The following is a 26,018-nucleotide window of genomic DNA, read 5'->3' as shown; positions in this document are numbered from 1 at the left end:
TTACCAAAGCATTTGTAAAGCTCTCAACTGCTTCCTTTACATAGGCGAATTGTCTCGTTCTAAACTAGATTAAGGAAATGCATAAAAGTGAGGAGCCTATGTACAGGATGCATAGGTAACAGCATAGAAAAAACAGCATTGAATATAAAAAATAAAAATTAGGGCAGCATAATAAATTTGGACAGATTAATAAAAAAAATTGGACAGAAACATTGGAAGAAGGAAGACAGAAAATTGCAGAAGGATCAACCTCGTCGTTCTGACGTCGAGCAAGTGACTTGTCGATGTTGATGGGACGTGGCGGCTTAGAAAATCAACTCTTCCGGATTCGAACCTCCCCCCCCCCCCCACCCATTCTAATTTGAAGACTACCATCCCCACCCACCCAATCAGACCCCGGCATGTCCCGTCAACATCGACAAGTCACTTGCTCGACGTCACAACGACGAGGTTGATCCTTCCGCGTCGCCATCAAAGGCGGCAGCGGATAACGTTCATCCAAGCTGGTCTTTTCGTCCCCCCCCCCCCGCTTGTCAAAAACTTCACTGAAGATGTCCACCGCAGTAGTGGACGGAACGTCTGCCTCCAAGAAGCCAAGAACCACGGCGTAACAGTCCAAAAGGTATGAAATTTATTACAAATGAAAAAACTTCGAGTTGTTGACACGTAATCATTTAATGCGGTTTTCACCATTTCCTTTGCTTCCGATATTTCTATTAATGCCTGTTAAGTTCACGGGGAGTGGAAATAAATAATTTCTAATTGAATATCTCTTCCTGAGACAACTTCAGTTGTAAGCAGGAAACAAAAAAAAAAAATCTCTTCAAGCGCAGCTGCAACATATTCTGATGTCTGACGTATCGAACATGACTCAAGTCTTTTTTTCCCGTTCTCTTCAGGAAATGAAACTACGGATGATGATGCTATTGCTCAGCTTTAGATGACAAAAACTGAGTGATGATGGTTTCTTATCAGCTTATTTTTCCGTGTTTTTTCCTAGCTTATTTCCGGAATTTTACGTAAAGAAAAAATTTCTCACGGGAAAAAAAATGGAGGAGGAGTATAAACGGTAAGAAATAATTTCGGTAATGCATATTGAATTCATTCAATAAAAATGAATAATTCAGCTGATTAGAAGGCAGCCGACAATAACAAAAATTACAGTCGGCTCCGCTTGATCGGATATCAGCGATTCTAGCACACAATATCCAATTATGCGGGGAACATTTCAATTGCCATTTTACAACGTTAGCATAGTTTGTATATGTAAAACTGATGCGGGATCGATATTAATGAAGTCTTCTCGAATAAATCAGACATCAAAAATGAAATGAAAATTATATTTAATTACAATATTATCAAAATGCCAAAGTTTTTTACTTTTCAGTAGTAATGTTGGCACCCTCTATTGGCATAACAGAGAACAAAATACGCATTGAAGAGAACTTGAATACTCGGCGACCAACTCTCAAATTTATCCGATTAAGCGGGGGCTGACTGTATTATCACGTGTTGTAAAACTTCCAGAATGTATTCTTATTTATTTATTTTTTGGTAAGCGGCATGATCCAGCTGCAGTTGTAATATTGCTGTGATTTTTCACAGCCCCCCCCCCCCACACACACACACACACACACACACACACACACACACACACACACACACACACACACACACACACACACACACACACACACACACACACACACGGGTGATGACGGTTTTAGCTTATATCTGAGTCTCCTGAGACGAACCAGCTTATATCCCCCTAGGGGGACAGAGCGGGGGCCATGGTTGATGTGGAGGCCAATTTAAAAATCTAAACTTCCAGTCTGACTTTTATCACAATAAAGGTGTATTTTAATCAAATATTTATTTTTGTTTATTAAGACGATGTAGAAAGAAAAGAAAGTGGATAGGATATCGCTAGAGCAAGGTACCTTGAAACTCCAGGCTGCCACATTTGTGCGAATAGTGACGTCAGTATTATTGCTGAAGCCAATAGCTGTTCCTATAGACACTGGAAAAATCCAGGCACACTCATCATCCGCCATTGCTGCGCGCTGCGACGCCAGTATTATCGCTACAGCCAATAGCTGTTCTTTACGTCGTTTTTTTTTAGACGCCACATTGAACCGAAAACTGGTTTCAAACCCTTGATGAGTTCGCTAGGGTTTTAAGGGCTACTTACAACTTTTTTGCGTCACTTGGAGCGGCAAAAACTAGTTTTTTGTTCGAAGATAGAGGGCGGTGAAAGAGACACTTCTTTTTTAAACGCCTAAAGGCAGAAGAGAGCCTCCAGTATCTGATCATTAGAACTAGGATATCTGAACTTGAGTATCTGATCATTGGGGCAAGGGAATCTCGAGTATGAAGGGGAAAGGGAGTCTCGAGTATCATGGCAAGGGATACTTGAGTATCAGAGTAGAGGAGTCTTGAGTATCGAAAACTGGGTCATTGGGGCAAATGGAGTCTTGAGTATCGAAAACTGGTCATTGGGGCAAATGGAGTCTTGAGTATCGAAAACTGGTCATTGGGGCAAATGGAGTCTTGAGTATCGAAAACTGGTCATTGGGGCAAATGGAGTCTTGAGTATCGAAAACTGGTCATTGGGGCAAATGGAATCTCGCTCATTTCATCGCCAGGGCAAGGAGTTTCTCATGCATAAAATGTTAAACTTTTATAAATATTCATAAAGTCTACAACTTAGTGTTGTATGAAATTGATGCTTTATTTACAAGTTCAAGGTTTCATGAGGTTTAAATCTGGGAATTTCAGTTTAGAATACGAGACAAAAATCTAAAAAAATTCTTAACCCCCCAAAAGCTACATATACACTCATGTCCATAAATTAAGGATAATTCAGAATCACACGGAAATCGAAATCTAAAGTAAAAATTTCACCTGTAGAATTATCACACATATCTGCAAGAATGATATGCAAATTTCTGGAAGCCACCAGATGATGCCGATAGTACGTCACAATGACGAGAGTATAAGAGGGGGGTATATAAGGAATGATGGCAAAGAAGTGAAATCGTTCACAAGAGTTCTGTAAGGCGCTCAGTGCCATAAGCGAATAGTTAAGACACAGAGGATGCATGTGGATGATTTTTTACGTGGTAGAATTATCGGCCGCCTGGAATGTGGGCGTACTCAGATGAAAGTATCCGAGGAACTTGGAATTGGCCAAAGTGTCATCTCTAGGCTTTGGCAACGATTCCAAGATAACGGAATGTCAGTAGACGTTACAGTACAGGTCGCCCCCGAATTACAACGCCGAATGAAGACCGGTATTTGGCAGTAATTGCCAAAAGAAGCAGACGGAGCACAGCATCCGACCTGTCTCGTCAGCTATCTGCAGCCACGGGTACCACAGTTTCAAGGCAAAACGTGTACAGACGTTTGGGAGATATTGGACTATATGCTCGCAGGCCTGTCAGATGTGTTCCGCTCACGGCAACTCACTGTCGGCAGCGATTAGCCTGGAGTAGAGAACATGCAATGTGGACATCGTCACAGTGGGCTTGTGTGATGTTTTCCGACGAGTCCAGGTTTAGCTTGCAGTCTGATTCACGTCAGACATTCATATGGAGAACGCCAGGCACCCGTTACCACCGAGACAACCTCATTGAACGACACCGTTACGGTGGTGCAGCATTGCTCGTTTGGGGTGGAATTATACTGGGTTCCAGAACAGATCTGCATGTTCAAACCGGAACCATGAAAGCCCAAATTTATCGGGACATCATTCTGGAACAACATGTACGTTTGTTTAGGGGTGCTATGGGCGTTTTTGTGTTTATGGAAATGACAACGCCCGTCCTCGTCGAGCAAACATCGTAAACGAATGCCTTGAATCTGAGGATATAACCCGTATGGAATGGCCAGCATTCTCAGTAACGCGTAAAGAATAAGTAACGTTTGTTTTGTTTCTGAACGTTTATTTGCCGGAGCTGACATTATCCTCAATTTATGGACATGAGTGTATATTAGTGTGTACATATGTCAGCAGGCCTCTGAAAAGCGGAAAAAAAACACATTTTTAAGGCCTAGTTTTCTGTAGTCACCCAGCTAAATTCCATAAGAATATATAGGATATGCTGTTTTTTTTTAACGCATCCATCGTACTGATCTCGCGTTAAATCATCCCACTTTCCATTTATTTCGCTCTTGTTCTGTCAAAAGCGGCATAGGTGGCTTTTTTTTTTGTCGTCGTCAAACCAGCAAAATTTTACAAGGATGAGATTTTTCAAGCGCCGGAAGATAGGCTTAAAAAACGAGATCGCTACGCCACTCTCTACATACAGGGTGTCCGGGCTAAAAGTATCCAAAAAGTAACGGATTATGGCGAGGACACGTGATTACTTATAAATTTGAATTTCATTGAAGAGAACAACTCCTTGAGTTTGTCCGCAGGTTAATAAAGTTCAATGTCAGCACTCTTATACAGTCGTTGTACTTTTAAAAAAGTCGATACTTTTAAAAAAAAATCGTTATATCGAGGGTTTTATCCGTTAAAGGGGGAGTTTGACTTTAGTTTTCGCCAGAATTTTAAAAAATTCCGTAAATCGAGGAATTGATTGAACAGTCCGACTGTATATCCATATCAACATCAGTGTGATTGGATTCAAAACTTCATTCAATCATCAGAAAAAGAATAACAACCTCGTCACCCTTCACCATCCAACGCAGGATGATGAAGAGTGTCAACAATTGTCGCACGTAAAGAATGTTGACAATGCACCAGTTTGAGAAGACACTTGTTCCGCTTTTTCTTTATTCTTTATTTTCGAAGATAACCAACATCTTCTAAAGTCAGTCCAAATGACAATCTCCAGGGTTTTGATATTATCTCGTAGAACTCCTTCATTTCCCATAACTTCACACACACAAGGTGGCCCACTCAGTCAGGAAGCCTTTAAAAGCATTTTTTTTTTACCCTCTTTTACAAAAACAAAAAGAAGAAATCTTCAAGTAGGAGGCACTCACTGTATATACACTGTGATATCAAAATTGAAGGAGGGAGGCAAAAAAGACCAGCAAAAATTAGCCATCGGCTGTGGTGGCTGTTTTTTTCTTCTGGGGGGAAAGATATGAAAGAGGCGTTCTCAAGGGGGTATTTCTTTTCCTTTTAGGATCGAGAAATTGCTCGTTTTTACCCCTGAGGACACTGAACAGATCAAGTGGCAGCGTCATTAACTTAACGTATGATACTCTCTTCAATATTTTTTTTCTTTTCCTTACACCCGTAGAGGAAACGTTCAAGTGATGAGGAGGATTCGAGTTCAGCGACATTTTCCGTGTTTTCGTCATTTTTCCTTTACGTACGAAGTGTCCACTCAGATTCTGGTAGGATTGTATTATTCAGAGCCCTCACCAGTAGTTCGGACTTTGTGGCCCCCGTGCGAAAACAATTTTGCGGCACTTGTACAATATCTATACATTTGACTCCCCCCCCCCCCTACCCTAGCAGGTTGCGACAAGGCACTAGCAGCCCATAAAGATTTTTTTGTTATTTTTGGTTTACATATCTACCAAAAATTCATTTTTTGGGGCCCCCGCTAGAACTCCCATAGAAGGCTCTCCCCCTCTAAAACATTGTCCTACAGGGTTTCCTACATGCGGAGACGTCTTAACGCATGAGCCTACCAGGTGGGGCAGGACCATGATGGAGGGGGGGGGGGCTCATGTTAACCAGATTAAAAGGGAAACAAAATTCTGGTACATTATGCAAGTTCCTGCATCTAAAAGTAGAGATGACTGGCCATTTGATCATTTTTGTCGCACCAAGGTCATTTTCTGCACACGAGGGCTAATTTTAAACCGGGACCTACAATTTATTGCCGATTCCGAACGGCAGGCTTGCTTTTTATACTCATCGAGAGGTTGATACGCTAACCCTTCGATGGGGCACTTTCTGTCGTAGCAATTTTTTGTGCGGTCATGTCGCCATTTGTTGTTGTACCCCTGTGTCAGGAAAGTTTTCTGACAAGGACGAACCGGGTATCGAACTCGCGACACCTCTAAACATCCTTTGGTACTTTAGGCGAGTAGAGATGACTGGCGCTATAAGTCTATCATATTTAGTAAGGACCTTGTGGGGGGGGAAATCCCCTTTGTCTGAGGATCATGGTGCTGTTTACACCATAGCTCTCCCACGAGGAAGGCTGACAGGATTCTGCCCTGGAGTTCCAAGAATTGATCTTATATCATTTTAATTCCGTAATCCACACCATAATTAAAAAAAACGTCAATATAAAGAGCCTACTAAAAATCGTAGCAATGTGTAGTCAGTGCATTAAAAATCAGATTTTGCGGCCCGATGCGTACGCACCCTTCGTACTTGAAAAGTACGGGCTTAGCCCTCACATACAGGAGCCGGGCTCCAGTGCCACACGGGGTCTACCCGGACACGGCCCGGAGACCTTAATTGCAGAGAGGCCTCGTGATACCTATTTATGGCGCTTGATAAGGTTTTCATTGCGATGTTGACATTGGAGGATAAAGTACTATTAGTGCAGTTGTTTTACCTCAACCACGAATCGCTAAATGAAGCTCTACGAATGTTTCGGACACAGAAAAAATTGAAGAAAGGTCCAGGTCCCGTCAACAATGATTTCATAGCGTACAGCGCCCTCTAGTGACAAAAATCTGAACTGCACTTTTTTCCCCCCTTTATATCGACTACTCATATTCAAATGAAAGCTTCACATTCAACAAGGTTAAGAACTGCATTGTTACATCATCGAATTACCACACATAGAAAATTGAAAGCTATCTTTGCATCTACCGATTCTCTCTTTGTTTCGAATATGGTTTCTTTCCCCGAACAAAAATAAAAGATTGGAGAACAACCTCGAAACCAATATTATTCATAGTCCCACGATTTCCGATTTTATCTGTAATATCAATCACCACCAATGTCAGATTTCACCAAAGCATTCTCTTGTATAGGCCTTGGAGAAGCCAAAGATAGTGAATAAACATCCAGTTTTAAAATTTCGTAACCATCACTGATCAACATTTCACTTCTCTCAACGCGTATAGTGCAGGGTAACAATACTCGTTTCAGCAAATGCATCAATCAGAAAATAATCTATTTCTGAAAGAAAATTTTATGCCAATAAATTCCATAAAATAACTTAGACAATAGATTTCTAATTTGTCCCTGTTTTGCCAGAGCGCGAGTTGCATTCTCAAAGAGCAAAGTCTTTAGATGAAACATCATTGTGTATGATGTTATAACTCCTCCTCATAACCAGATCATGGCCCACCGCTCTTTGTCTCAATGGAGAGAATTTAGCAGGTAGTCGAAGATCTGGGCCATGCTGGAAGCTGTGCATGTATGTGGTTTGAACCCATTGGTGTACGTAAGCACGGGGGGGGGGGGGCGGTAGCAATTTCTTCTGCGGTCATATCACCGTTTCTGTTGTAACCACTGTGTCGGGAAAGTTTTCTGACAAGGCCGCACCGGGTATCGAACTCGCGACACCTCTAAACATCCTTTGGAGTATCTTATAAACCTGGACTACCGCACCCGCGAAAACTTGGAATTCCTTTATAACGAAATTTCGTTAAACGAAGTGATTTTTTCCGGTCTTGGGAGTTCGTTATAACAGGATTCGACTGTATTTTACAATTATAATTGACTTAAAAGGAAGTCCCAAGTGATGGCTACATACTTCTTAACCTTTTTCAGCGTGAAATTTGATTGGTGGCAACTGGTGTGGTGTTGTAGGACTTGAAACTATGTTTTGAAAATGTCAAATTGAAAACAAAGCTGAGAAAAATTTTCATTTGACTATAAACTATCGATAAAAAATACTTAAAATCATGAAAAAAAAGTGAAATATCAAAGTATACTGCTTTTTAGAACAGGCATCTTCAACGCGTTGCTCGTGAGCACCACGTTGCTCCCAGAAGTACCCAGAGTGCTCGATGCTATTGCCCGATTTCGTGCTCGCGAGCACTTGATCAACGTTCCAATTAAACACCTTGGGGGCATTGTGCATTCGAGGATTGAACCCATCGTATGAAACTTTCAGTAAGGGTGCTCTTCTTTTGATGATGAGTACAGGTAGTGCTCGCAACTAGAAAAAGGTTGAAGACCTCTGTTATAGAAACACGAATATAAATAGGAAGTGAAGGTGGGGGGGGGCGGAATATTCTGTGATAAATGTATTAAACGTAAACTGCTGGGGACGCAATTTGAGCCAATTACGGGAGAATCACTCGTACACCAATTTTTGTGAATTTTCATACTATTTACGAACTTTTGGGACACCCTGTATAACGACGCATCAAGTACACGAAAAAGGTAAAGATTAAAAAGGGGGGGGATATTGCAATTGGTTGTTAAACTGACCTCGAAGCCGAAAGTGCCGTTTGCGAATGGAAATAATCGCCAAATTGTGGTTCACGCACGAACGGCCAATGATTATATCCCTGAGCCGGATGGAAATTTTTACGACATGGACGTTTTTACATCGACGTAAAGATCTCAAGAGATAATTTCAGGAGGACGATTACGGACGCCATTAATGCTGGTTTAGACATCCACTTCCCCGCCAATTTCTTACGTCCATTTGGGAAAATAAAAATAGGCGCCGCAGCTCCAACTATCGATACTACACCTTCTACCTCGTGAATATTTCTAACGAATTGGTGCATGCCGGGAAGACCCTGTGTGAGTCCCTAACGTATTTCTGATGTTTGAAATGCATCTAACTTCCGAATTGGAAATTGTAAGTATATATAGATATATATATATATTTTTGTACGCAGGGCCGCAACTAGATATTTTTTCACCCGGGGCAAGCCGGCATTTTGGTGCCCCTTGTAATGTAGGAGAAGCAGTTAAAGAGTGAATTCAGCTCCCCCCCCCCCTTCTGGTTCAGCGCCCGAAGCACCAGACCCGCCTGCTCCCTGCCTAGTTGCGGCCCTGTTTGTACGTCCCCTACTGCTCTTTGTACACAGGCTCTTTAGAGCAGCAGCAGCATCAACTGGATGCATTTCGCACTGATTTTAATTAATTCCGAAATTATTTTTTGAAATTTTCATTAATTAAAAATTCTCAATTATTTCCCAATTATTATTAATTATCCTCTATTATTATAAACTGAAATTATCAAATTACTTGTTATTTTTTTGAAGTTTCACTAATTCTGTAATTGTTTCCGTCACTAATTCTGAAATTATTTTCTTCACTAATTATGAAATTATTTCCTTCATTAATTTCGAAATTATTTCCTTCATTAATTATGAAATTATTTCCTTCACTAATTTCTATTATGAAATTATTTCCTTCGCGAATTATGAAATTATTTCCTTCACGAATTATGAAATTATTTCCTTCACTAATTATGAAATTATTTCCTTCATTAATTTTAAAATTATTTCCTTCACTAATTATGAAATTATTTCCTTCACGAATTATGAAATTATTTCCTTCATTAATTATGAAATTATTTCCTTCACTAATTTCTATTATGAAATTATTTCCTTCGCGAATTATGAAATTATTTCCTTCACGAATTATGAAATTATTTCCTTCACTAATTATGAAATTATTTCCTTCATTAATTTTAAAATTATTTCCTTCACTAATTATGAAATTATTTCCTTCACGAATTATGAAATTATTTCCTTCATTAATTATGAAATTATTTCCTTCATTAATTTCGAAATTATTTCCTTCACTAATTATGAAATTATTTCTGTCACTAAATCTGAAATTATTATTTTTTTCCATTCACAGATTTTTGAGCGTTTCTGTAAACTGTTTAATTACGAGTATGACGACTTTTCCCTCTAGAAATAATGAAATTAAGGGTCCCAAAAAGGCCCCTCTACCGGCTCCCCCCCCCCCCAAATTGTAAAGATGGCCCTGGTAATGTAACGCGGTGTTACGGCAGTTTAATGTACACTTCATCGAATTGTCATCATGTTTTATTGAATCGTCCTTCAATGATTTTCAGCTGTTTCCTAAAAATGTTCGGTGGGTCGCGGTGAAGAGCTCCAAGGCCATGCCTTATAGCAAGAGTGCTCGGCCTTAAGGGGTAGTGATTCATTCATTGATTTCAAAACGTGTCACGGGACACATACTTGAGTGATCTGTAGATCTACCACGAGTCGGTTAAGTGATCTGAAAATATGACGCGGACCACTTGAGTGATCTTGAGAGTGTTATGCGGGGTCACTTAAGTGATCTTAAAATGTATTACGAACCACCTAATAGTTCCGAAACTATGCCGCGGCTCACTCAAGTCACGTGTGAATACGCCACGGTTCTTCCAGGTGATCTGGGAGGGAATGTGCCGCAAGAGATTTAAGAGGTGTGAAATTGCACCGCGGGTCACTCTAGTGATCCGGAAGCGTGCAGCGGGGCACTTGAGTCATTTATAAATAAGCCGCGGGGCATTTAAGTCATGTTGGGGGGGGGGGGTATATCACCGCCACTCAAGTAATGCGGAACTACAGCGTGGGTCATTCAACAGATCTGGAAATGTGCCACTTTGGTTCATTTTACAAAATTAAGTTGATTTGGGCGGGCCACATCAAATGACTACGAGGGCCAGATTTGGCCCGTGGGCCCTATGAATTGAGCATGTATGCCTTATAGACCCTTTCCTAATAATTTCAACAACATACGAAAACTTCTGTGCGTGGCCATGACTGTTCAAAGAAAAACAACTTTATCATGTGATAACCTGCAGGTCCTTCAGAGCAGGACAGGGGTCTTCAACGCATGACCAGTGGGCAAAAGGTGGCCCTCGGAGATTTTTTTTTTGTCATGGCCCGCCCATAATTTTCAGGAAATGGTTGAAATCATTGAAATAGAATTAAATCCGAAATTAATGAATGGAAAATGGGCCGCGGGGCATTTAAGTCATGCGGGATATATCACCGGCCACTGAAGTAATGCGGAACTACAGCGCAAATCAAATTATTACGAGGGCTACATTTGGCCCATGGGTTAGGCATGTATGCCTTATAGACCCCCCCTTCCCAGTAGTTTCAACAACATACGAGAGCGTGTACGTGGCCATGACTAGCAAACGTGACAGCAACTAACTTAATGATTGATTCAATTATACGAGTCAGAAAACACAAAATAAGAAATGAATGAAAGCTGAAAGGAACCGGTCACGAATACAACAATAGCATTATAAGGAAAAAAAGGCTTGAAAAAGGGGGGTATTGTAGAAATGATAACGACGTAGCATTCACTTAGTCATTCTTTATGTATAATGATGAATGACGTGGGGCCCCGCGACGGTCTACTTTCTTATGAATATTATCTTTCTTAATCAGTCATCCAGGAACAGTTGCAATTAGAAGCGAAGGCCTACATCGCGCGAGGAGACACAAACCGGGTTTTATGTTACGAAAGAAGCGTCGAATCGAAATACCATGTCAAATTACGTCATTAATTACTGAGTCTCTGGACTCTCGTTTCCGACACAATATGAGACATTTTTATACATATATATATAATTTAAACTCATTATAATGAGTCATGGTTTGATATGAGTGGAGCCACAACCCGCTTATGGCCTTGCTTTTAATCCTTTTAATTCGTTTTTATTTTACTTTCTCTGACTGTTACCATGTAGGTATCGCATCTGGACATCATTCCAGATAGAAAAAAATAGCAGTCCAGGGTGGTCTTGACGATACCGGGGCCCTAAAAATGTTTAGGGTCCCCCCCCCTTTAGCCGCGATACGTTTTATGGGGGAGAAGAGACCGTCCCAAAAAACATTCGCACGTTATTTCACAGAATAAATACGAATGATGAAAAATATTTATACAAACACATGAACGCACAATTAGATGTAAATTAAAGCAAAATTTTGAATTTATGAAAATTCAGAAATGAAGAAGATTTTTAAATTGATGAAAAAGATTATTCTGAAACACTAATGAGAATTAGAATCTAATAGAAAGAACCAATTTAACAATTGATGAAAGAAATAGTTCCTGAATTGATGAAAATTCAGAATTAATGAAACAAATAATTTCAGAGTTAATGATAAACCAAAACTGATGAAAAAAATAGAAGTGATGGAAGAAATAATTCCAGAGCATGACAAATAATATGCCCCCACCCCCCACCGTTTGATTGAGCCCCCCCCCCCCGGGTCCTTCATGTCCACAACTAGAAACAAAAATGAATTTACAGTCATTTGTAGCAAACATCAATTTTTGTGAGACCCTTCTATGATTTTGTATAACAAAAAAAAGTCATTTTGGCAATGTTTTAATGGTACGTATTTTTCAGTACTTCTTGTGCGAGTCCCCCACCTCCTCCTACAGCTAGGGGCCCGGTATACGCACACGCGCCCCCGCTAGGGGCAGCACACTGTCAATAGCGGCTCTGATTCCAGACGTGAATTCCGAAAAAGCCTGTGATTCTAGATAAAATTATTTTTCCTCCTTGAGAATATTCCTTTTAATTGACCATTCTCCGAGGCTTTTCTTATAATAACACTCATCCGGGGGGTGGGGGCGGCCCATTGTAAAACCGTTGTGATGCGTTTCTGGTACCGAACGCGAGACCGACCTTCTTTCTTACCTTCCTAATATACAGTCCACTGAACATCGAGGAAAAAGCAACAATCTTTGTTGTAATTGTGGTCGAGGTCAGTTCCATGTGTTATTATTATGTCAGAGGTCAGGCCCGGCAAGGGCCCACGCGTTCCGCAAAGTCGTTCGGGTGTTTTGGAACGGGACGCGCGCCCGTGTTTCCGGTCGTGACAGCAGGAAGTCACGACTATTCAAAAACAAACACATAAAACCTCGTGTTTGCACGTTTGTTTGATTTTCTGATAACGAGACTTACGTAAGACTGAAAGGACCTATTTCTCTCCCCGCAAGAATTTGTCGTTGGGCGCAGGGATTTTACGGCCCTGTGCCCGAAACGCGAGTGAGCTTCCCCCTATAACATCTGCGTGACTCTCAAAAGAAGGAATCTCAGGGGTCTTAGAGTCTTCCTAAAAAGAATATATATTAAAATTCATTCATTTCATTAAATAAGAATTTTTTATTAATTCTGAAATTATTATTTTTTAAATTAAAAATGAGCTTTTAATAATTCTGGAATTATTTTGTTCACATAAAACGTGAAATTTTATTGATTCTGAAATTACTTAACACCGAAGTATTTTTTTCAAATTAAATATGAATTGCCATTAATTCTGAAATTATTTTTTCACCAAATTCTGAAAATATAATATATTTATTTCAATTATTCTAAATATATGTTTCATACCTTCTGGAAATATTTCTCATTTAATTTAATAATTCTTTCAATAATTCTTTCAATAATTCTGATAATTCTTTCAATAATTCTGATAATTCTTTCAATAATTCTGATAATTCTTTCAATAATTCTGATAATTCTTTCAATAATTCTGACAATAATTCTTTCAATAATTCTGACAATAATTCTTTCAATAATTCTGACAATAATTCTTTCAATAATTCTGATAATAATTCTGACAATAATTCTGATAATAATTCTTTCAATAATTCTGATAATAATTCTTTCAATAATTTCTAATAGTATTTCTTTCAATACTGTAAATATGAAATAATTTCTTTCAGTAATTCTAAAAATATTTCTTCCCATAACAATGAAATTACTTCTCATAAATTCTGAAATCATTTCTATCCTTGGTTCTGAAACGTTTACTGAAACTAAATTTGAAATTATACTTCTTCCATCAATTCTGTGAATATAATTTTTCATTAAAGTTCTTTTCTACAAATTCTACAACTATACGTAAGCGTTTCCGTCGGCGAGCTACTGCAAGCTGCGAGAGGCACGTCTGGCCAGAGGGCCATGCTTTGAAGATCCCCGACGGAGTCAACAATGCATTTTGATCCCGTTTCCATACAACCTTTAACAGCATATTTTTTGTCCGATACGACTAAGTATATGGTCGAGTATTTTGGCAATTCGCAAAATGCATTATTCAGCCTAAAAATGACTCTCGAGCAAAAAAGCGTTCAAACACCTAACAAAAATTCACCTCTTTAAAAAGAAATATAAAATAACTGTGTACAACTGAAAGAATAACTCCAAATATTTCTCACGTTATCCTCAACTCAATGACGTCACGACTAAAAATATCTCTCCTCTCCTTCTCGAGGACGTTGTGTTATGTATATTATTACGCGGTTATTCTTGACCCCTTTTGCTTCCCACGCATTTTCTTAGCTGGTCTGGTGAATGATCTACGGAATGCCTCGCCGCCTACCTACCCCACCAAATAATAACAGACGCCTATTGTATAATGGCATCGTGAACGACAGAAATCCCCGAATTCCTTTGTTGAAACCACGTGACTCGGATATGCCAGATATACAGAGCGTCCCGTAAGTGTTAATGCGGCCTTTGTCTCATCAACCGTCCGTCGTAGAGGTGTAGTTTCAATTTTAAAAATGCTCAAAAGGCGTTCAAAAAGTACTCTGTACCAGTTTAGAGAGTGAAAATATAGTGTGTAAAGCGTTCAGTGTTTTTTCTTTTATACATTTACACTATAAAATTCATTACATAATTTACTTTATTTTGGAAGATAAAATTAACCGACTGAAACGAAATTATTTCCAATTGAATGGAATATTTTTGAAAGATCGACTTCAGAGGTCGTGACACCCCTTAAGAGTAAAATCTACAGTTTGGGCCTTGATTTTAATGTTATCTATAAACAGATGAAATCTTGCTTCATAAAGTTGAATACTTGTCACCTTGAATTTTATTTGCAATTCCCCCTCAATTTGGTGCGATTTTACAAATCTCAGCCAGAAGTGTGACATCACCTACTAATGAAGAGCATTAATTGTGTTTCTGTCGAACACACTGGACAGGTTATGCTAATCGTTCTTCAGTCAAAGGGATGGGAGTAATGTTATCAATCGCATGTAAGTGGGATCGTTCGATTCTTAATTAGTTTTTGTTATTTCCTCGTTGGGAAAATTATAATTATATTCCTTTGTTTTTCGTCCTTGCGGCCACGCTAATGGGTTATTTTCGGAAATCAGCTCATTTTGTTTGGGATGTAGGGAGGAAAATGAGGCGAAACAAATGGGGATTTTGATTTATCATATTTCGAATTCCCACGATTTCAATGATTTCCCACTTATTTACAGCATTCATGGGTTATTTAAAAAATTATTAACAAATCAACCAATTGACGTAAGTTGAGAGGTTTGCACAAAAATACTTATCATGCCCTAGAGTATTTTTGATAAAATTAAAATAAAAAGTTCAAATTTAATTTACAGGTGGCGCTGTAGAAACGAAAAACTCGGCATAACAGATTAATAAACAGTAACGGTATATAGTTAATGGCAATTTGCGTTACATAAAACTACTACATTTCACCGAGCTAAAAAGGGCGCTCATATTAAAATGGGATAGTTTTATGTTGTATAGTTATATGCAAATTGTCATAAACATCAAATATGCACTGTATGTGTTGCATTTTAATGTGTTATGTGGAGTTATTCGTTTCGTAGCTCCACCTGTGAGTGAAATTTGAACAATTTTTTTAGTGTATAAAAACTCTATTCTATGAAAAGTATTTTAGTGCGAACCACAACTTTTTAAGCCAATTCGTTGATTTGTTGTGTCCAAGGCATCTCGTCTACCTTATGTTTCGAAAAATTCCGCCCATGTAAGAATTTAGCTAGTTTGGAGGCCAAAATGGCTTTTGACAGCTCTACATCACATCAGAGAGTGATATTTCAAAAAACTGCCATTAAAAAACGTTGTAAGTGGGAAAACGTTTTAAACGGAGAACTTTATTACTAAGAGTTGGGAAAATGGAAATAAGTCATTTTTCATCATACAAAGCGTGAACACGTTCTAAGTGGAAACGTTATAAGCAGGATCCGCTGTATAATATTATGGTAGAAATCAGTACGGTCGGTGGATGTGATTTGATTGCATCTCCAAACCTATCCTATTTTTAAGAGACCAAAGAAAAATATCATTGAAAAAATAGGTCCTTTCGCATGCATATCACGCATCAAATATCGATCGATCCATGCAATATTTTCCTTCATAAAATGTTTTAGGAAAGTTTTAGAGTTTCTGCCAAGTTTTGAGAGGTCAATTTTGGATTTTCTTCTATTTCTAACTTCAAAGTGATTCAATCCGAACCTCATCTTCTACATTGATATCCCTGAACTTCGTAAAACCATCAAACTTTTGATTCGTGTGAAGCAGCATAAATTTCTTAGAAAAATATTCAATAAAATCAAGTGTCTACAATTCAATTTTTCATCAGCTAAGTTATATTAAACAACCTTAAAAAATATTACAGCGATTACGGCCAGCCTGGACGTCTTAAAAGAACTTTTGACACAAAATGTTCATGATTGCCATAAAAAGACAGAATGATTATCAGAGAAATACGTAAGAGTCGGGCAGATACTAATATATCATGTTCTTATCTTTCACTGATGGCGATTTCAGACCAAGTATTTACGAAAATTTTCAAAAGTTATATCAGTTCAAATGGAATGTGAGATTATATTAGACAAATATAATAAAACCTCTCTTTTGCGGACACTGGCGGGACAAAAAACAAAATTCGTCCGTAAAAGAGGAGTGACCGGGGGGGGGGGGTTTGAAATGCATACTTTTGTTAGACAAGATGAAATTGTATTGAGGGATAACCGCATCTGAAGGGGTTACTGTATCCATAATAAAAAAGACAAATTTACATTTTACGTAATATGAGAATTCGACTTACCCGTGACAGTCTCAAAGGTAGACCAGTGCCTTTTCCGCCTTGGATACGGAAACCCCAAGGCGGACCACCCACAAGAGTCACAAACACGGATGACATGTCTTAAATTTTATTTCTTTCGTCGACGAATCAAGTCGTGAAATGTCGTAAAATCCTCGGAAAGATGAATTCGAAATCCTCGGATCCGAACGCGTATTGTATCGTGCACACTGTATATGTCGGCGAGAGCGAATGTGTGTTTTCAAAAATCCCCAAAACAAACGCACGCGCATGACATGTCAGTCGGTGAGTTGTTGCGGCATTTGTCGTGAGCGCATTGAGAGAAAAACACACACACACACATATACTCCCAAGAAAAACTTTCCTCTGTTTTTCGTTTGCTGATGATGACGTTTTCTTTCACCTTCATAGACTTACTACTATATTTTCGGTTTTCTTTTTATGTATCGCGAGCGTCATCTAGTGACGGGAGAAAGAACTTCATTGTATGAGTTCCTGCGGGATAAAGGTGCATAACCGCTCTGTATTAATCTCTTTAATAGAGCTTTGGGCATAACCATTTCAGTCCCTGCGGCCTGAAATGGGGACAAAGACAAAGACCCAAATGGAAGACAAAGTTGTCCTTATTGTACTCGGGGCCCGGTGCGAAACAATTTCGGGGTTCCTTAGCCCCGATTTTATATATATTTTAAGGGGGGGGGGAATCGGCATCCAAAGATTCATGCATTATCCCAGAATGTACAGGAATGTTGAGAAATATCTAAGAGCGCGCGTGTGTGTATCAATGAAAATTCAGAATTCACATGAGAGAAAAAAAAATCGCAGAATTTACGAAAATTCAGAATTAGCGAGAAAAAAAAACAGAAATTTGATGAAAGTTCATAATAAATGAGAAAAACATCCCAGAATTGATGAAAATTCAAAATTAACGAGAGAAAGATCCCAGCATTGAGGGGCCGTTAAAGTATTACGTAAGCAAAATTTTTAGCCATTTTGGTAATTACTGTAATTTTAGCCGTCCCGAGTTCAAAAACTGACAAAAATTAAAGTAATTGGTACACGGTGATGAACGAAGATGATTCGTTCGCTAGCCGAAACGTGATTTCACTTATTTTTCTGTAGAAAATGATTTGAATCGTTCAAGGTCCTGAACAAAATTTGAGGATAATTTTTTGTTTTGAAACGCCAAGAAACGTAAGAAAGGTATTAAAATAAAAACTGACTTAAGGCTAAAACTAAAAGCTTCAACATGAGGATCTATAGGAAGATGAGAGACATTTAAAAGATCTTTCTATTTCACACTAACGTGCACATACACGCACACCTGCTTTTAGTCTACTAAAGCTCGTGTTGACACAAGTCATTCGAGTTCATAAGGTGTCCCCATACATATGTGATTTGGTCAGATCATGTCTATATCTGATACAAGCAGATAGAAAATATAGGCTCCAGAATATTCAGTATGATGCAAAGTCTTATGCAAGGATGACGTCACTCTCCGCTACCATACGAAGGTTGTAACAACTGGCTGTTGCGAAGATATATTTTGGAAAAAGAGAAAATTCAACTGCCCCTGAGGGGAATCGAACCCACGTCCTTTCACTTCCCGGGTAAAAAAAAAACCCTTCCAGTTGTTAAAAAAAACCTTCGTATAGTAGAGGAGAGTGACGTCATCCTTGCATAAGTCGCCATCTGGTGGCAGCGTCAGCAGTTGTGAGTTTGGCCCGAGTCTGGTCCGGCCGTCCATGTACGGTCCCTTTCAGTGTACACGAGCTCCAAGGAAAGATTGAGAGATTCGGTGCCTCTGTAGTCTAGGGCGTTCACCCGGAAAGTGAAAGGACGTGGGTTCGATTCCCCGCACAGGGGCAGTTGAATTTTCTCTCTTTCCAGAATATATCTTCGCATCAGCCAGTTGTTAAAAAAAAACCTTCGCTAAGAATCTTGCACTGAAAGAACGCGTGCTTTGAAAAAATAAGCTTATTCTTTTACCAAATGCATTTTCTATTAGATGAATATTTCATTTTACACGAAATGGCTCAAAGAATTTCAGAACGAGAAGTTTTGGTGGAAATGAAATAATCGGGCTCGCGCGAGTGATTCTGATCATGATTGGCGTGGAAATTCAGCTCACGACGCGGCTGTTTTTACATAAACGTGTGCATTAATATCAGCGACAATGTTCATTAGCCGAAGCAGAAAAAATCACGAAAAAAAAAAAATCTTCGTCAGCCGAAAAATTCGTAAGCCGAAGTGTTCCTTATCCGAGGTATCACTGGCATGAAAGGAGTCTCTCAGTTTCCATCACTATCACGAAAGGGATTTTTTTTTTTTTTCCCAGATGGGAAATTTAGTTTGAATTTTGGTCGATAGTAGGCACGGGTAAACCAATCCGGCCGGATTGATTGGAACTGAAAATTTGTTTCAATCTATTCTGCGTCCGAAACCCTTCATCCGGTTATCCGTGTGGCTGAGGTAAAACAACTTCGCCAATAGTGCCTTTATCCACTTATGTCAACGTCGCAATGAAAACGATATGTGAGCTCCAGTAACAGGAAAATTGAGCGGTTAATCGTACACCTTTCGTTTTATAGGACTCTGATTTACATATTTCTATTGATTCGACAAAATCATCGACAAAAATCTGGAATAATTCTTTTTCCCGTTTAAAGAAAAAAAAAATCCTTTACTAGACAATAATTTTTTCGCAAGCACACCCGCATTCAAATATTTACCAATATTCCTTCAATTTTTTATGAATTTCTAAACTATTTACGAATTTAAGGGACACCCTGTCATTCTGCCATCGTCTTGAGCATGGAGGGAACTTTGCGAGGGCATATTCAGGCGTTATCTATCGGTGATCACCTGAAGTTCGGTAGGGAAAAAAAACTTATCTTTCTTCTTCTTTAGGATCGAACCCACGGACCTAGCAGTAGCTGAGAGCATCTTACTACGGTGCCACTCATGCTCATTATAACGATTTGGTATGATAACTCAAAAATTTTCTCCTATTCAACCAACTCCACCTATAGAACAAGGCCTGCGCACGAAGCTTGCGACGTCAATGAAGAAGGCCATTTCTCCTATTGCCATTGGATATACTGCAAAAAGAGGTAAAGATATATCGCACGCGTCGACCTGCTACATCCAATGGCAATAGGTGAAATGGCCTTCTTCAGTGACGTCACGAGCTTCGTGCGGAGGTTTTGTTCTATAGGTGGTGTTGATTCAACCCCTGTTATTTTCCATCCAGTATAACGCCTACAAAGAAAATCCAAATTAATAAAAACTTCCAAACTCCCAGCTCTTCCCCTAACCCCCTTTTTTTGCAAAGAAATATACAAAATTTGTGTTTTTCGTGTTGCCAAATTTGTGTTCGACCTTTACCGTTGATATTAAAGAATTTTCGGTACACAGTTGCGTGCATGTAATTAATTACTACAATTATGGTGACTTGCTTGTGAAAAAGTTTACAGTTACGAGATTTATAAAAATGCTGAAAAAAACCTCAATGAAAAATCAAAGGTGAAAGTGATGAATGATGCGAGTGCCAGAAAATTCAAACACTGTCTCTTATGTTAAAGTGCCAATAAATGTGCAATGCTTTATAACGTTACCAACTTGAAAAGTACCCCGTAGTCCTCTGAGTAGTTCAAAAGAAGTACTTGCGCGTGTGAATGTCCCTACGGGCTTCGAAATCAGATTTTTTGCGTGATTTCCCAACGTTTACCCTTCAAATGTATTCCTGAATTGGCGAAATTTCATTATAACTGGAAATAATTTTACAAAATTGATGGGAAAAAGTGTTTTGCGCAATTCACAAAAATTCATACCTAATGAAAAATATTCCACAGCTATTGAAAGAAATAGTTTCAAAGAATAAATGGAAGATCTCTCTCTTCAGAACTTGTAAGGGATTGGTATATGTTGGAATGTACTCATGCGCGTGTTTTGAACCTAACATGAAGCTTGTTTCTGTGTAATACTTGTTACAGTGCTGCCATCTATTTTTCGAACCCTGAGTGAGGAGAAATTATTGGAGATTCGTACCATTGTTGCTCTCTTGGCAGATCGGCTCAGTGCTGCATGATGTTTGAAATTCATACTCAAGATTATCCATAAGGGACAGTTCCATATTACATCAGCAGATTTTTCGTCATCGTCAGCACTTTCCCCCTACCTCCTAACGCATGTTGGGATCAGAGACGTACGCGGGGCGGGGTACGAGCCCCCCCCCCCGAACGATCAAAACAATTTTTTGATAAAAAAACATAGAAAAAAAATAAATTCAAATTATTTTAATCCTCATTAAAATTTCGGGAGAAAATACGTTTGTATATACACTCGTGTGCAAAATTAAGAGAATTTGCACATTATGTCGAATTTCTGAAAAACTAGTGGACTGATTTTAATGAAATTTGGTATGAATACACGGTTATATAACAGAGAAAGAGATGTACCATACAAAAGTCATAGTATGCACGCCTGATTGTCAGTAAAGCTCATCATTGTCCATTAGAATGTCCAAAATCTACGTTGCGAGATCGAACCGTAAATGAGTCTAATATGGGGTATGGGCAAAACCTCCTAGAAGTACCTAGGAGTAGTATCTAGGATGCTTTGGTATGGGTCCCCTCTCAGTCAGACAGGTCGCACAGCGCGACAGCATACTGGACACTAGGCAGTTGAGGCGTCCGACTCCTACAGCAACGCAGTTTTTAGTTCCAGGATAGTTCTCGGAGGAGGTTGGCGAGATGCAATCGCCCTCCCAAGAGCGTTCCAGACATGCTCTATAGGGGTTTAGGTCAGGAGATCTGGCTGGCCAATCCATACGCCGAATATCCTCTTTCCAGATAATCGTTGACCAGGTGAGCCCGATGTGGACGAGCGTTATCGTCCATGAACAGGAACCAAGGGCCAACTGCGCCCCTGAAAAGTCGAACATAGGGCTCTAAGATCCCCTCTCTTTACATCCTAGCAGTCTGCAAAACACATGGAGGGCTGTGCGGCCGTCCAACATGATGCCTGCCAAGACCATGACACCTCCACCACCATAGTGGTCCGTTTCCCTGATTTGGGAGGGATGGTATCAGGTACCAAGCTCTCTGAGATGGGGGTACGTCGAGAATCAGTGTCTCGACTGAATCTCGACTCATCTGTGAAAATTGCTCCACTCAAGTCTGGTCCAAAGCTGATGTTGTCTGCACCATGCTAAACGCGCTCTCTTGTGTCCTAAAGTTAGCGGGTCTTCTAGCATTAAGCCCTCTCTCATGAAGCATTCGGGCAACAGTAAACCGTGAAACTCGAGTTCCAGTGGCAGCATGCAGCTCACGTGAGAGCTGTGATGCTGTAGCAGTCCTGAGCAGTGGCGCCGCGCTGAAAGTGCCAAATAACGATCCTCATTGGTTGTCGTGGCTCTTCGACGACCTTGTCCAGGTCTTCTCGATATGGATCCAGTGTTCTGAAACTGTTTCCACACAAATTGCAGACGACACTGGGCGTAACATCGAGCTGTGTAGCCACCTGCACTTGTGCCAATTGCTCTGCCTCCAATCTACCGACGATTCTCCACCTCATTCCGCCATCCATACGTTTGTGGCTACTCATTTTACCTGATAGCTTATAAAAACTTACCAAACTCTTGCGAGAAACACAGCGAATGTCGCCGAGGATATACTTTGCACATTATCAGCCAATCAGATTCAGGCTACTGTGACGTTATAGAAACATCACCGTATGTGTGAAGTGTACCTCCTGCTGTTACGTTTGGCACCTTATCGCTAAACACCAGCGTATATTAACGATTTCGCTTTTATTTTGTCATTACGTCTCGTTTGCTCACACGATAATATTACTATGATATATAACGATCATAATAATAATGATATATAATAATAATAATTATATTGGAATGCAATAAATACAGTGGCTTGCCGAAACACAAAAGTTTTATGTTTGGTTTCCTAATGAATCTATTATCATTTATGAACCAATAACAAAGGAATGGGTCGGCACCCTAAGAATCAATAAATGATAGCAGAGCCATTATTATTGTCAACTTGATGCAACTGAACCACATTTGGATTAAATCAGAAAAAAAATGAAAACATTTTTTAGTGATTCAATAAACGATAACTTATTATACGGTTGTGGCCTCCCATTCCCCTGTATCGTCAAGTTCGCTGTTTGGGAACACCCCCCTCCCCTACTCATTCCCGTGCACCTGACAATTTTTGTGGTGAATTATGTAATAAATCATATTTATCCTGTGCAACGGTTAAAAGAAATTAAATGTAATAAGAAATTAAATTTTTCAAACGAAGATGTTAGGAAAAACAAATTGGATGGGTTCGAAGGGACTCGAACTTACAATCTTACTTTTAAGCGTCCCATGAACTTCCCACTGTACCAATCGTGGTTGCCAAACTAAAGTTGAATTTAGTATATCTATTATTAAATATCGCCAGGAAATATGGTGGCGCCAAATGGATCAAAAGTTGCGGTAGCCTCGCGTAAAGCCACTAGAATAAGGGTCACCTGTGACGTCACACTTGCTTGACTCCGATTAGCTGGTAATGTGCAGAGCTCAGAATTTCTAAGCGTTACCGTACGGGAGCCAACACCTTCTACAAGCTTCTCTGCTTTAGAAGGTATTGACGGAGCACACGAATCGTGGAAAGCGCCTCGTACCCTTATCCCCTCCGTGGTCACAGCTCCGCCCACACGCATGTGTACGCTTACGTATTTGCATACTTCTTCGGTGGCATTATTAGCACCTTTGGTTCAGTACTTTTTGTGAAAACAGACAAAAAAAATGTGCAAATTCTCTTTATTTTGCACACGAGTGTGTGTGTATGTATGTGTATATATAATTATAATCAATTTCTGTTAATCTCAATGCTATTTGAAGGCTAACACAAAATTCCTGTTTTAGAAATTCACTGCGATCTGCCCTCTAAGACATGTATGCGAAAACTATGGCCCACGGGGTTATCCGCCACCTCAAACCTAATTTAGTAATAATGAACTAAGTGGCACATTTTGAGATCATTCAAGTAGATCCGTGACACAGTTTTGTAGTACTTAAGCTTTTCGCAGTGCAGTTCTACATCTCTTTCCCACAGACATTCTAGCATACAGGTCATATGACGCACGGCAGTTGCAGAGCTCTTAAGCGGCGTGCTACACATTTTCAGATCACTTGAAGGATCAGCGGGACATTTAGAGTACACCACAATGGTTCTATGGAGGACTTATCAATAGGAAGAATATTAGTTCAGGTGCACACAAACTGGCGAAAGGTTTTTCTCGCACCTAGTAATAATCACCCCCATTAAGAATATCTCATATATATTTTAACAAAGCTACATTAAGTTTCTTCAAGCGACTTTATATTTTCATAAAGGGTGGTTGATGACGTAAGCACGATTCAACCACCCTCTAATGCTAAATTTAACAATTCCCAACAAAATGTGTTTCAAGTAGCGGCTGTATTCATTTTTTCTTTCCCAACAAGAACTATCCAACGTTGGTCAAAGCGAAGCATGATGTTACGGAAAAAAATGTAATGAATGCAACATTGGCTACAAAATAATGGATTAATATTTTTATTTGAAGCTTTAATTTTTATACAGTTAAGCAAGTAATCAAAGATTGGATTTTACACAGAAGTGGTAAAAACTTGCTCATTTTTTTTCTTCTCTTCTTAAAGTTTACCTTGTTCAGCACACAGCACCTGATACGTAGGGCTAGCAGAAAACTCGGCTGCAAGCTTTAATGTTACCGAGAGAAAGAGAGCAAAGCATGAACATAGTCAACTCTCATTAATATATGCGCCATGATCTTCCCTTTTTCTATTATTTCTTTTTATCCGTTTATAATATATGGAGTTGACGAACACACCAGACCTCGACTCTGTCCAACCATGCACGAGTTGATATGGCCAACAAATTCCTTTTTAAAATTATATTAAATCTTTCACTCTCACACATTATTGAGCTATATATTCATTTGAAACACACACACACCCCTTAATCAATCATACATTTGGGCTGTTATGGTTTTTGCATAGATATTTCAAACGAGAATTCTGAACGTAAAAAATACACATTCTGCAAATACAAACTTATAAAAACAGAATCGAACTGTGCCATGAACGGTGCATACTTGGTTTCCCCCTTAAAGGAAATTTTTAAAAAGATCTTTCGAATTAATGAAAGTTTCAAAGACGCTGCCATTAATTCGTTTGAAGAGCTGTTACTTCTAATACAGAAACAAGCTGGAACTGTTCCTCGAATCATGTGTAAGCATTTATAAATATATAGAAAGTGTTTGGGAAATTTAGTCATGTTCTTTTCATTTTCCACATATATTTCACTCACTGCATACTCGGGGGGGGGGGGGGGATGGAATTCCCCCATTACCATTCTCGATATACAGAAGAGCAATTTCTTAACATTTCCAGTTGCTCATGGCCACCCTTACTGGACGCAGGGCTCTGTATGAAAATAATAGTGGGGCTGGAGGTATTTGTCGTGGCCTTTCATAGTCACATGCTTCAGGAAACTAATCACATTGAAAATTTGTAAAAAGCATCTCATCAGGTCAGTCAACAGCAGACTGATACAATTGAACGACTGACATAGTTGAACCCAAAATTGCAAAAGAACCATGGCTCCACGGTTCTTTTGCAATTTTGCAAAATAACCGTGGAGCCATGGTTCTTTTGCAATTTTGGGTTCAACTACGTCGGTCGTTCAATTGTATCATCTAACCCAAAAGGTAATTCATTTCTAACAGCAGAGTGATATCACATTGAAAATACCGATCTCATAGCAGCAAGTGAAACATTAAATGGGAAAATACAAGAAAATCGCAACTGCACAGCCTGGAAAATTCCAGCTTGTAATCATGCTTTGAATTAAATTACGCACAAGTCAAATTAATATAATGTCGCGTTACAGCAACTTAGACTGTTCTTTCCTTAATTCACTGTTATTTAAAAAGAAAATATCATTTAGATTAGTTTCCACCATTACAATAGATACAATATACTTTTGCATAATGCGATAATTCAACGTAAGGAGGAAAAAGAGGGACAGCCGAAAATGCACTGCACATATTTATTGCATTTAAAAAAATGAGTCGTCATTAATATAAAGAAATAACGCATCAGAAAATTATTAACATGACTGACAAATTTATTAAACGAAGAAACAGAATGCACATGAAAGTGTGCATTACATGACGATTGG

General features: G+C 39.2%; 1 protein-coding gene across 1 annotated transcript in view; it reads right to left on the bottom strand.

Moving 5' to 3' along the window:
• LOC149064900 (uncharacterized) overlaps positions 1-17,104 on the bottom strand; it is a 117,350-nt gene extending 100,246 nt beyond the window's left edge. The window contains exon 1 of the mRNA XM_089255487.1: positions 16,768-17,104. Coding sequence (XP_089111613.1) covers positions 16,768-16,863 — 96 coding nt within the window. The 5' untranslated portion in view covers positions 16,864-17,104. The remainder of the gene's footprint in view (positions 1-16,767) is intronic.
• Positions 17,105-26,018: the final 8,914 nt, after the last annotated feature.

This window comes from Pholcus phalangioides, unplaced genomic scaffold (assembly GCF_987345545.1).
Source record: "Pholcus phalangioides strain wild (caught in Gottingen) unplaced genomic scaffold, Ppha-v1.0 ptg000042l_1, whole genome shotgun sequence".
NCBI classification, from domain to species: Eukaryota; Metazoa; Arthropoda; class Arachnida; order Araneae; family Pholcidae; genus Pholcus; species Pholcus phalangioides.
The sequence above is the reverse complement of the archived record's forward strand: the minus strand, read 5'-3'. Positions and strand labels throughout refer to the sequence as shown.